At 43.5% G+C, this 13,573-nt stretch overlaps 1 protein-coding gene across 1 annotated transcript in view; it reads right to left on the reverse strand.

Annotated features, from left to right (window-relative positions):
- Positions 1-885: 885 nt before the first annotated feature.
- The window catches only part of LOC137342057 (coiled-coil domain-containing protein 60-like), an 86,424-nt gene continuing 73,736 nt past the window's right edge, over positions 886-13,573 (reverse strand). The window contains exons 10-15 of the mRNA XM_068005685.1: positions 12,206-12,293; positions 9,692-9,790; positions 7,087-7,227; positions 6,218-6,352; positions 4,995-5,184; positions 886-2,524 (exon numbers count right to left, since the gene is read on the reverse strand). Of these exons, the coding sequence (XP_067861786.1) occupies positions 2,417-2,524; positions 4,995-5,184; positions 6,218-6,352; positions 7,087-7,227; positions 9,692-9,790; positions 12,206-12,293 (761 nt within the window). The 3' untranslated portion in view covers positions 886-2,416. The remainder of the gene's footprint in view (positions 2,525-4,994; positions 5,185-6,217; positions 6,353-7,086; positions 7,228-9,691; positions 9,791-12,205; positions 12,294-13,573) is intronic.

A 13,573-nucleotide genomic window follows, 5' to 3' on the forward strand; every position in this document is an offset into this window, starting at 1 on the left:
ATTGAACCCTGGTGCGGGGTAATAATGACAGTCTTTTTAAACCCAGGAAGGCCCATTATATTAAGTAACATCCTTCACTTCTTTCAACACTTAACTTGCGACACCCATTAACCTCAGCCTTTCATAGACCTACAGATTTCAACAGAAGAAACAACTACAGACATTTAGAGGGTACTACATATCTTCATATATAAATTGGGCTTGCAATGTTTCTCTGTTTCTCCCAGAAATCTCACAGTTGGGTTGGCCCACAGTGCACTATTGATGCAAAGGGTATCCAAGTTTGTGGTTTCATGGGCCACATAGGTGTGTACCACAGAGTCTGGGAGTTTCCAATGAAGTTTAAATCCACATTCCTGTTAATTTGCACATATCTCAAGTTGATGAAACCAACAGATCTTGGGTAATTTAGGATTTATTGACCAAACCTACAGGTCCATCTAATTTAAACAGGATTGATCGGCAAATAGGAAATATAAGCACACGTGGGAATGAGTTGCCTGGGCTTTGAGGGTGTGATTGCGAGACTTTGGGAATCTATATATAGACCACAGGTAATTTATACCGGTTAAGTGACTGTTTAACAGGCAGAGAAGCAACATTGAAGGTGCTTTTAAACTGACCACTCAATTGTGCATTAGTTTTACACTAATGTCTGTACACTACATGGAATTTCACCCGCTTCATGTAGGATCCCTTCTTCAGGGACACCGTGAATTGGGAATAATGCCCACAGTCCTTAATTCCATTCATGATATTACAGTCTATATCACTGGAGAGGGAATTATGCATAAAAGATTAGTTTCCAAGTTGTTTGTCAACAGTAGTTTTAAAGCAGAAACACAGCAACAATGGAAAATAAAAAGGCTGAAGTGTACATGTATCCTCTTCATAATATGCAAGGTTTATTTAGAAATTCAAGTAAATGCAGTGCCTCACTAATTAAAGTGAAGGACAGCCATGCTGGTAATGGAACATCTTTCTCCTTTCTCTGTTTATATGTAGCTCAGGCTGGGGAAGAGAGAGAGAGAGAGAGAGAGAGAGAGAGAGTGTATCGGGAATTCGGCCAAGTGATTTTCCCTGCGACTTTCCTCAACTGTAACAGACTACTGCCAGAGGCAACCATAACAAGTGCAAGTGTGGTAATTTCAACCTGGTGGCTGCCGTGAATACAAACTGTATACAGAAATTGTATCAGCGGGCAAGCCACATCCTTACAGCTTGTGTCAAATTCTAGCCATCGATTTGCGGTGAATTGACACTGACACCAACTGGGTCGAAAGACTCCTCAATCGCATTTAATTTGGGACCCTCAATAACTATCAGAGATAGTTTTTTTCAATGAAGAATTCAAACTTAGGACCCTGAGGTCAACAGGAAGTATTTTATTTCATTGATAAATTTAGGTAAAGGCTGAGCAGTACCAAGGTTAAAAATAAAGAGGTAGAAAATGAAATAGATCAAGAAGTAGCAATTAGGTGACACCAGTCTTGGGTTTTACAAACTAGTCAACTGCAGAAAGAGAAGACTGAGGGAGGTAAGGAGTTCCACAATTCTGAGGTCCTGGGAAGTTAGAATAGGAGACCGTGCGATGAGTCTTGAGAAGCAATTCCATGATCCAGCGCTCCAATTGAGGAGCATTACTCACAGGGAAATCCGCAGTTAATGATTTCCTGCTCCTTCTAATGAGCAGGAAATCATGGGCTGTGCACTTGCCATTTCCTGAGAAGTGCTCCCTGCGAGCTTGCTCCCCGCTGAGAGCACCAGTTTGTGGAATCATCCTCCCTCAATTCCAACACATTACGGATGGAGGGAGCAGGAATAGTGTGTGGAATGGTGCATTTGGAGCTCAGAATGAAAGAGAGGAAAGTTCAGAGAATCAATGACCGTAGTAGTATCGATAAAACGGAGAAACTTGAAAAGTTACAATGGACACAGGGGCACAAACTGTGCAACACACAAAGTCCCTGCAACAATTTAAGTTGATGTCCTAACTCTTAAATGAGATGCATTTAGAGCTGATTGCTATTACACAGCTTTGCAATATCATCTCTATTAGATTACCATCTCTAATGGATGGAGTTTCCTGTCGAATTACCATCTCTACTACTTGTGGTTTGATCCATGTTTCAGGCCATAATTACAAAACTATCACAATAACATTCTTTGGGGGTGAAATCACATTGTACAAAATTAATAACAACACTTGTGAAGAGCTGCTTTGCTTGGTAGTATAGTGCAGTTGGGCTAGTTTAGTGCATTCTTTAAAACAGCAGACAGAGGAATGTCATTTGTGTTCATTATTAATAGCGCACACAGCGATTTCAATCCATTTGCATTGGAGGAGAAAAAAGAGACATAAAAAACTCCTGAAAAGTTCCATGAAGTCAATATTGCAACGTTTTCCATGTGATTTTCACCTTAAGGGCGGTGCACTCTGTATCCTCTTTGGTAAATCCAATTTCATCTGTAGCCAGCTGTCGTAGTCCTCTGCAGGCATCTGAACCACCTTGTCCCGCATAAACTGAATTAAACGGACATGATAGATGGGTTTCAGCACTAACTCAACACAATACTGACACTAATCCTTCTGTACTGTACGGTTACACAAGGGGGTATGATTTCCTCTGAATGGTTGGTCTGTTTGCACAGAATTTCTCTGCGTGCTAGTTTAACACATTGATAAGCTGTTTAAATAAAACTGGGTAATTGTATTAGAATAGTGCACAAAGGAATTTCATGTGAATGCCCAAGTATTGTACTAGAAAATGAAACCCCTAGTTATTTAACCAGTGGCTTTGTAACTTTAGTATAATATAGGAATTCTATAAAACTCTTTCAATCTCCATTTTATTCATACAGAGTTAAATAAAATGAAAATAAATAACTCCCTCCAAGGCTTTATGGGTCAATTCTTTTTTTAATTCATTCTTGGGATGTGGGTATCGCTGGCAAGGCTAGCATTTATTGCACATCCTCTAGCTACCCAGAGTTTTGCTACAAGCGAGTGGCTTGCTAAGCCATTTCAGAGGTCAGTTAAGAGTCAACACATTGATGTGGGACTGGAGTCACATATAAATCAGGCCGGGTAAGGACGACAGGTTTCCTTCCCTAAAGGACATTAGTGAACCAGTTGGGTTTTAAACAACAATCTAATAGCTTCATGGTGACTTTGTTTTAATATACTGATACCAGGTTTTTATTTCCAGATTTTTATAACTAATTCAAATTCTCAAATTGCCATGTGGGAATTGAACTCGCGTCCTCTGAATTATTAGTCCAGGCCTCTGGATTACCAGTCCAGTAACATAACCACTGTACACCAGCTGGGTGTGGTACTGAACCATATCCATTGCCTGGTCTGTGTTGTTAGCTGACGTCAGTCAGGATTGCAACAGGGATGCTACAATTAGCCTCAATATCCCTTAGGCTAACGAGAGGGGAAAAATAGAAAACAAAAATTAATGATTGGTTTGCTATCCAGGGAGTCCTACTGGGAAATGTGCATATCAGATGAGAACAGGATTGGTCTCAGCTGTGATGCTCCCCCGATTGAACGGTCCACCAAACTCTCACTGCCTGAGTTTAGTCCTGAAGAACGGCCCAGCTAGATCAGTCAATGCCTTGGGGGGAGGGGAGTGGAGAAAGAAAATTATAGAATTTTTTAAAAATTAAATTAAATTTAGGCCATATTATTAGACACAATTTGAATTCCAGAGATGAGGTGAGAGTGATTGCTCTTGACATCAAGGTAGCATTTGACCAAGTGTGGCACGAAGGAGCCCTAGTAAAACTGAACTCAATGGAGATCAGGGGAAGCTCTCCAGTTGCTGGAGTCACACCTGGCTCAAAGAAAGATGGTTGTGGTTGTTGGGCTTCAATCATCTCAGCACCAGGACCTCGCTGCAAAAGTTCCTCAGGGCAGCGTTCTGGGCCCAACTACCTTTGGCTGCTTCATCAATGACCTTCCCTCCATCATAAGGCCAGAAATGGGGTTGTCCACTGATGATTGTACAGTGTTCAGCTCCATTTGCAATTCCTCAGATAATGAAGCAGTTCGTGTCCACATGCAGCAAGACCTGGGCTTGGGCTGATATGTGACAAGTAACATTCGCACCTCACAAGTTCCAGACAATGACCATCACCAACAAAAGATAGCCTTCCCTTGACATTCAATGGCATTATCATCGCCAAGTCCCCCCACCATCAACATCTTGCAGGTCAGCACTGACCAGAAGCTTAATTGGACCAAGCTACATAAATGCTGTGGCTACTTGAGCAGGTCAGAAGCTGGGTACTCTGTGTGACGTATGGCTCAAACTCCCAACCTCTCAAGGCCTCTCCACCATCGATAAGGCGCAGGATAGGAGTGCAATAGAATACTCGCCACTCACCTGGATGGACGCAGCCCCAACAACATTTAAGAAGCTTGGCACAAAGCAGTTTACTTGAACGGCGCCCTTGCCATTGTACTCCATATTCACCGCCAGCGCACTGTGATTATAGTATGTACAATCTTCAGGATGCACTGCAGCAATTCATCAAGGTAGTTTCAATAATAACTCCCAGCCCTGTGACCTCTATCACAAAGAAGGACAAGAGCAGTAAAATTATAGGAACACCATCACCTCCAAGTCACACACCAATCTGACTTGGACATATATTGCTGCTGCTTCATCATCACTGGGTCAAAATCCTGGAATCAGCCACCTAGCACCACCATCACAAGGACAGCAGCAGGCCTAGAAGGAGGCTCGCCACCACCTTCTCTGGCCAACAAAGGATGGGCAATAAATTCAGCCTTTCCAGTGTTACCCACATCACAAGAGCAGATATAAGGGTATACTCAAGTCCCTCTCAGGAAAAACTCCCCTTCCCCAACAGACAGATAATCCCCATGATGTCTGGCTCACTGTCATTTTCACTGAATATTTTCTTGTAGCCATGATATTTGCATTTTATTCTTTCCACCAATTAGATAGGTGTGTCCTCACCTCAATAGCTGCACTAATGTCCGGAGAGCAGAGCTCCCAGTTTCGCAGTCCACCAAGCACCTTCAGGAATTGATGTGGCCGAACTCTGAAGCTCTGCCCTTCTCCAAACTTTCCCAGTCTTCTCAGTGCTCGGTCGATCTTCTGATTTTCTTTTATTGCCTCAGGAACTCTAGACAACAGACTGGAAAACCTGAAAAATAATGAAAGACAACAGCTTTCTGTGACCCGTAGGTAACAATACTGAGCACTCCTGCTCAGGAGAACTGTTAACTCCAATTAAAAACAGAAAATGCTGGAGAAGCTCAGCAAGTCAGGCAGCATCTGAGGAGAAAGAAACAGAGTTAATGTTTCAGGTCGAAGATCTTTCGTCAGAACGAAGACCTTTCGTCTTCGACCTGAAATGTTAACTCTGTTTCTTTCTCCTCAGATGCTGCCTGACTTGCTGAGCTTCTCCAGCATTTTCTGTGATTATTTCAGATTTCCAGCATCCGCAGTATTTTGCTTTTGATTTTGTTAATTCTAATTGTTCCCTCCGATTTTCTCTCCTCCACTGCTGATGGTGCTGATTCTCGCTAGAGTTTACTTCCACCAGTACTATCTACATTATTTAAACAGCCATTCTTCACCTGTGAGTCCGAACTGCAAGTAGTGGCAGAATGTTCAACCATGAGCAGCCATCATAGCTGAGCTTGATACCATAATCAACACACACTCATAATGACAGGGCACCATCTAAAGTACAGGACCTTGTACCGAGACAGGGCACCGTTTGTGGTACAGGACCGTGTCTGTTGTATAGGTACTTGTACCATGACAGGGCACCGTCTGTAATACAGGACCATGAACTGCGACAGGGCGTTCTCTGCAGTGTCAGCAAGGATTACTAGGTAGAGATTTCCCCCTCTCCCTTTACCAGGAGGTGTGGAGGTCAATTGTATCACTCCAACTGCCAACCAGCTGAAAACCGCTACCCCAGCACAGACCAGGGATCAAACCTGGGATCTTCCTCGTCTGTATGGTTCACTTCTTTGTTGGACAGTGCACTTAACAACTAAGCCACTGGTGGAGCTAGGAAACGATCCACTCTTTAATAAAATCTGGTTAACCTCATCTATTTCTTTCTTCTTACTCCCCCTCTTCCATTTTTTTCACTTATTTTTCATCCCCACAGTATTACTGCATTAGAAAGGAAGACAATAGTATAGATGATGTCTGACACTCACCAGGTCTCTGCAATCCTTTGTACTTTATCTTCTCTGGACTCCTGAAGCGATCGCTGCATGTCCTCACTGTATGTATAAAAGCTGATTATATTGTCTAGGGCACGGAATTTGCACTTGCTGGTCTCCCACCGTTTGCTATAATTCCGAATAGGACATTTAGTTAGGGATGAGCTGAGCACGTTCACCCTTCACCACCCCCCCCATCCCCTATAGCACCCACCACTCCCCAGCGGGAAGTGGGGGCAGGTAACCTTTTCCCATGCTTGTACCAGTGCTATTTTTCAAATGGCCAGCAGGAGAGCAGGCAAGGGTTCTTGGGTTTCCCATCCCTCCACTGCGGGAGAGGCCTAGCCTCCACACAGTGTCTTCCCATTGCCATAATTTGGAGCTGAGTGCAGAAATATGGGCACAGACCCAGACTGCATCCTCCAAGGACTGCTAGTACATCTACAAAAGCCACCTTTTGCCAGTCCATAACCTAACGGGGTGGAATCAGAGTGGGGCAAGGGGTGGGATCATAACTGGCTCGAGGAAAACCTTCATAAATATTCGTATGCATACATCAGTAAGTGGAAAAAAAATAGGTTTTTATTGGAAAAAAAACAGAATGTTGGATGCCAGTTTATATTTTGGAAATTTCCAAGCAGCTTGCTCAAAAGCAAACTGTCGATCCAAAACTGGATGCAGGTAACCCTTAACACAGGCACGTCCTGTAACACTTCATCTGCTCCTTTTACTTTTATTGTTAAACAATTTTTAAAAAAGGCCAACAAATTAAAATGAGTCATTTTATTAAATACAAAACTACGTAACAAAAAAAAATCTAGTTCAACAGAGTATCTAATATGGATAAGAAAGCATACACGCACTTTTCCAAGGCTTCCAGGTTGTCATGGAGACACAAAGCTGCCTCCTCATTTATCTCGAGGAACTTAGACTGCATCTCCAGAGAGAGAGAAGATTTGCTGGCAACAAACTGGCTGGTTTCTGAAACATGGCCTAAAGGGGAGCTGAAAGAGAGAAATGAGAGAGGGTAAATATAGCTAAATTCAATCTGAGTGCACAGCACTTAACCACAAGTGGCACTCTCAGTCAGCCACACCTGGCAATATTACACTCTCACACACACACATATATATACACTCTAAATTCAGCACTAAAATATGACAAAGGGTTGCAGGAGGCTAACTCAAAAACTATTCCCAATATTACTCCTGCCTTCATACTCCTGCTCCAGTAACCAGCTACAGATTAAATTTTTTCGGGTAGCCCACTAGGTAATGTGTTCAAATAAACTTCCTCTATGTTATTTTAACTCTGTCATTGATCCATTTGTTTGACTGCGTTAAAATAGTGCACAACGGAATTTTACGCAGATGCATTAACCAATATGCAACCAGAAGGAATTAAACCTGCCCTTCCACTGATTTTTCAGCACCCAAATTCGCATATTCCACAGCTGAATTGATGCACTGAGCATTATTTATGGCATTTAATGTATCTATTAGGATAAATCAATAGCATTATTGCACGTGTATTCTGATTGATTGCTTAGTTGTGTGTTGGTGTTTTTACACCCAGCCTCTGAGAAAGTGCAGCGAGTAAACTTGTACATATCTGTAAAAATGTAATTATTTGTGGGGTAACAGCAAATTAAACTTTAATGGCTGTAGTAGCCGTATTCATGTACGAGCCTAGAGAGAGTGTTAGCAGGGTATCTGACAGTGGAGAAACCAAGGCTGATCCTGTCCTCACCAGACATCCACATTAAAGTTAGTGGTTGTGATCAGGAGTGGGAACCCTGCATAAATTTCCTCTTCTTTAATCCAAGGGCAGCACCCCTATAGGTACCCTGGTTGACATCAGGTGGCTCAGCAGAGATTGGGATCAAACTTTGGACCTTTCTGCTTTATGGCTCAGGTTCACACTGACTGTGTACTTCCCAGCTGAGCCATCGGGAAGGTGGGGAGGTGGGAGGGTGCCAGAGCCCCACCCTCCATAAACCTCAGCTCATCAAAAACTCTGCTGCCCATATCCTATCCTACACCATGTCCCGCTCACCCAGCACCCTTGCTGACCAACATTGGCTCCAAGTCCCATAACACCTTAAATTTAAATTTTTTGTCCATTTGCTTAAATACCTCATCCCTCCTTATCTCTGCAACCTCCTTCAGCACTGCAACCAGCTCCCCCCCTTCCGAACTCTCCATTGCTCTGGCCTTTTGTGCACCCACCTCCCTTTGCCCCATCATTGGTGTCTGTGCCTTCATCCGACTAGACCACACTGTCAGAAATTCTTTCCCTAAACCTCTTTGCCTCTTCTCATCATTCTCTTCCTTTAGGACTTCATTAAAACCCAACTCTTTGACCAAACATTTGGTCACCACATCCAATTTTTGTCTCGGTACCCATTCTTTTCTTACACCTGTGTGAAGCGCCTTGGGATGTTTTTCTACATTAAAGGTACAGTTGTTTTTAAATTGCTGTCAACAACTGAACAAAATTCTATACCCAGCCACATACTATAGATATGTTTAACTATGATTAATGCATAGACTTGGCTAGTTAACCACTATATTTCAGGATGTGGAGATGCCGGTGATGGACTGGGGTTGACAAATGTAAGGAATCTTACAACACCAGGTTATAGTCCAACTGTTTTATTTAAAAATCACAAGCTTTCGGAGGCTTTCTCCTTCGTCAGGTATCTTCAGCAGTCAAGGACATTCAGCCACCGGTCTTCGGGTAAGTGTTCTCCAAGGCGGCCTTCGAGACACACGACAACGCAAAATCGTCGAACAGAAATTGATAGCCAAGTTCCGCACCCATGAGGACGGCCTCAACCGGGATCTTGGGTTCATGTCACGCTACATGTAACCCCACCAGTGAAAAAAAGTTATCTGTTTTTAACACAACGGGTCATTCTCTGTCTTTCTCTTCCTTTCGGATGTTTCTCTCCCTCTCTGTTTTGTGTTCTGGCCGTTTGTGTATTCGGTGGTCCTGTTGGTAACATCACTCTGTCTGAACACTTTGATTGCCTTGACAACGGGCAGTTGGAAAGATTATCTGTAATCACCAGGTATTGTTCTCTGAATATAAATGCGGTAACCTTCCATGGAATCCCACACTCGCTCACCTGACGAAGGAGAAAGCCTCCGAAAGCTTGTGATTTTGAAATAAAACAGTTGGACTATAACCTGGTGTTGTAAGATTCCTTACTATATTTCAGCACAGCTATAACTCCATAGAATCAATTACCTGCTGCATAATATGATATCAGAATGCAGCACGGCTAATAGCTGATGAGAGAATATTCCCCAAGTGGCTGGTACAGGTTCAATACCTGAGGAGATTCAGGCCCTGCATTTATACCAAATGAAAACGAACATCAGTAACACTGACTTCCATCCTTTCACCGGACAGATTAGAATTGCAGTCAATTTTTGCAGGTGTCAACTTTAATCTGGAAAGTACCTTTTAGGCCTCTGTAGAGGTTTATGGAGGTCGTCCTGCTGCTCTTTACTGTAATTGGCCCAGGCGTTTCTTTTCCCATTACTCAGGAGTGCTACTGAACTAAAGGCAGAAAGAGAATCTTCATTACATGCAGCTAGTATAGCTAATCAATGTATCTAACTGGCATCTAGTGACCACTGAATACTGTACATTCAGTTCTTCTCTATAGTCCATTAGGGACAAAATTAGTGACATTGCTTGTTCTAGGCTTCACACTGAAAAATTAATGGGCTTTCCTCAAGCAAAATCTGTAGGAAAGTGAGTTTAGTAGTTAGGCCCCAGTATTGGTGACACGATACATTTCACAGAACAGTCAAGGTTGATAATGTATGAACCTAACAGAAATGGACATTAAACAGGAGATTATTAACTGGAAACAATATTTCCTGTTTTGTCAAATATGTTTCAAAGTATTTAGAAAAATATTTGCAATAGCATGTGCAATGGAACCCCCATCAACTGCCATAAAAAAGGGGACCCTTTGACAGAGAATGGAAATGGGTAGATAATCAAGGGTCACAAATTTTAGCCTTGTACAAATGGTCCAGCAATACCCCAGGTACAGGAATGAAGAACATTAAATACAAATAACAAAACGAATATTAACCAGTTTATTTAATCAAGCAAGGAGATTTTTTTTTAAATTAATAAAAGTCGTGCAATTAGGGGATGTCTTGTGCAAGACTGTGTCCTGTGTAAAGTCTGGCGGATATCAGGATGCCCTATAGATAAGAGAAGTTTCCAATGTACTTGTTTTGCATCCTTAGATTAGAGTGCTGCATGCTCGAGTTTATATGGTATAGGACCCGTCCAGCCATCCATCGTCAGATCTGGCTCAAAGACCTGAAAAAATATTGATTCTCCCTTTCTACAAGCAAATTATCTGGGAGGGCAAGGAAAATCGCAAACTCCTTTTCTCCACTACAAACTACCTCCTTCGAGCTGCTCCCGACCCCCATCGTCTGATGCCAGTTGCAAGGAGCTCATGGATTTCTTTTTCTCTAAAATGGAGACCATCTGCTTAGCTGTCTCCACCTCCTTAAAACGCTCCGCCATCTCTAAGCACTCCCAGCTCACACTCCACCTAAGCACTGACCGCACAACACTCTACAGCTTCTCTCCCTATCTCTACTCCAATCCTCACCTGATTCATCTCCGGTTTCCTTGGGCCCTTCCCGACACAGCCGCTAACTGCTCAACCACCTCTCCTCGGTCCATTGTTTGTCAACCCGTGCCTCTCCAAGCATCATTTCCCCCTTTTCAAAAACTACTGTAATCAGCTTAAGCCTACCTTTGACCCCTCCGCTCCAATTACCATCCCATCTCCAACCTTCTTTGTCGCTCTACGATTCTGGATTGTCGTCACCACCCCACTCCACGCCCACTTCTTATTGTTCGAATTCCTTCAGTCAGACTTCCATCCTGCCCACACTACCGCGGCCGTTCTGGTCAAAATCACCAACAATACTGTGTGACCGTGACAATAGTGCACCATCTCTCCTTATCTTCCTCAACTACTCTTCAGCTTTCGACACAATGAACCACACCATTCTCCTCCACTGCTTCGACTCCATGGTACTGCTCTCTCACAGTTCCAGCTATATCTGTTCCAGCACATCTCCTGGTTTCTCCTCCTGCGTCCAGAAAGTTACCTCCAATGTGCCCCAACACTCCTCCTTGGCCTCCTCCTCGGCAGGGGGTCAGTCTCTATTCCACGACTGTCGCTGAGCTGTCCAGCTGTCCGTCCGACATTAGGTTATGGATGACCAAGACCAAAGCCATCTTGGTCGACCCCCGATAGAAGCTCTGTGCCCAAATCTAGGTCCCATCTCTCTTTCTGGATGCCCACTCAAGCTCAACATGTTACACAACCTCAGCGTGCAGCTCAATGCTGAGCTGAAAAGTGAACCCCACTTCCAATCCATCACTGAAGAATTAACCTATCATTTCTCCTTTAGACCTACTGCGTATTTCCAGCATTTTGTAGATAGATTGCTTACCCCTTCACAATCATGCCCCACCTTATGTTTGTAACTTTTGCTCCAGCCCTCTGTCCATTTCTGTTTTCGCCCTCTGTTCCTTCGAATCTGGCCTCCAATGGCCCCTACCCCCGCCCATGCCCCTGGCACCACCACTGATGGCACATACTTCAGTTATCACTGCGCTGCACTACGGAATTCTGGCCCTAAACTCCTTCCATCTTTTCCTACCTCCTCAAAAATGACCTCTTCAGTTTCACCTTTAGTCACTTCCCCCGAATCTTCTCCCAAATCCTGCTCTTGTCTGATTATTCACCCCCTCGGCCCCCGTGAAGTTGCTCGAGATGTATTGCTGTATTAAAGGTACTTTATAAGAGTACGTTGTGACAAATATTTGCCTTGTCTCGTGTATAATCATGAACATATTATTAGGGATTTTTAAAAACTTTCAAAACCAGTAACAGCCCTCATGTGTAATACATTAAAGACCATGTACCTTTCTTCACTGTTCCTTGGATCTGTCTCTTCTCCACGAAGCTCCTTGGTTATGCTCTCGTGCACAGAGTCAAGTAGTTTCCGAAGGTCTGTCAGTACAAGCACAATGCCGAATTTTGGAGCCTGTTGGCAGATTTTTCTCCTTCTTGCATTTACCATGTCTTTCCACCCATGTCACTGGAGGAAGATGTGTGTCCTACCCCTCCCAATGTATATGCAGATAGTTATTAAATGGTCACAGTGGTGCAGGAGCAGCCTCCCCTGTGAGTATCTGTGGCAGCAGTAAGGGATAAGCAAGTACTTTGCTGCTTTTTAAAAAAGTCACAAGCGAGCATTACCTGGGAAAGAATGGCCATTAATTGAGGTCCCAAACAGATGCTGCCACCCATGGAACTGGACCCCAGGATTAGTCAGCGTCTTTAAGATAGGAGGGGAGGAAGTTGTTGGGGGGGGGGGGGGGGGGGGGGGGGGGAGGGGGAATAAATGGGGAAAGAAAAGCACAGCGGGCCAGAATTTGCAGTAGCAGGGCACCTAACCACGTCTGGCATATTAGACTTGCCCCTGCATCCTTCAGCTCAAAACATTTTTTCCCCCACAAAGTTGTTGAAAGTGCGAGGTGATAACGGTGCAGCGAGGGCATCGGGGACCCGAGTGAACAGGGCAACCAACAGGGTATCGCCTTAACCAATGAGATTTATGGATTGGGAAATAAACACAGGAAGGACTGAGAAGGAGGGTGAATTTAACGGAGAGAATTCAATGTCAAATCAGGTTCAGAAAGAGAAATAAAGAGAGGAAAGAAAGATTGGATTAAGAGAGACATAAAAGAGGCAGAAAGGAAAATTAAAAAAGTGTAAAAATTTTAAATTTGACATTTTTAAAATCTCCCCGAAAAATTCAAAACCTGAAGGAATGAGACTCCACATTTGTAAAAGTTAATTTTCAGTGTCGGAAAGGTTGATTGGCAGTAATTAACAATTAGCATGTCGTTAAAAGGCTAATAATTACTAGCCCTAAATATCTGCGGGGGGTTTAGTTAGTGTCTACTGCGTAAATACAGCAACTTCCTGATATCCAATGCATGTCAATGGTGAGGCAGACAGTGAGATGCCGTTTACGTGAAGCTAACGGAGCAGTGGCACAACTCGGACAGCAACTTTTAGATATTCGCATTTAACCTCGCAACTGCCCCTCGCCTGAAGCTGCTGTACCATTTACGCATAAATAACGCTGAGCGCCATTAGCCTCACCGTTATTTTGACAGCAAATTCTGGCTTATTCTTCCGACCGGAGGCGGCTACCTTCACCACTCCTTCGAAACAAGATGCTTTGTCTAATGCCAGTTCCCATCACCCCGCCCCTGTCCACT

Source organism: Heptranchias perlo, chromosome 25, assembly GCF_035084215.1.
Source record: "Heptranchias perlo isolate sHepPer1 chromosome 25, sHepPer1.hap1, whole genome shotgun sequence".
In the NCBI taxonomy this organism is placed as follows: Eukaryota; Metazoa; Chordata; class Chondrichthyes; order Hexanchiformes; family Hexanchidae; genus Heptranchias; species Heptranchias perlo.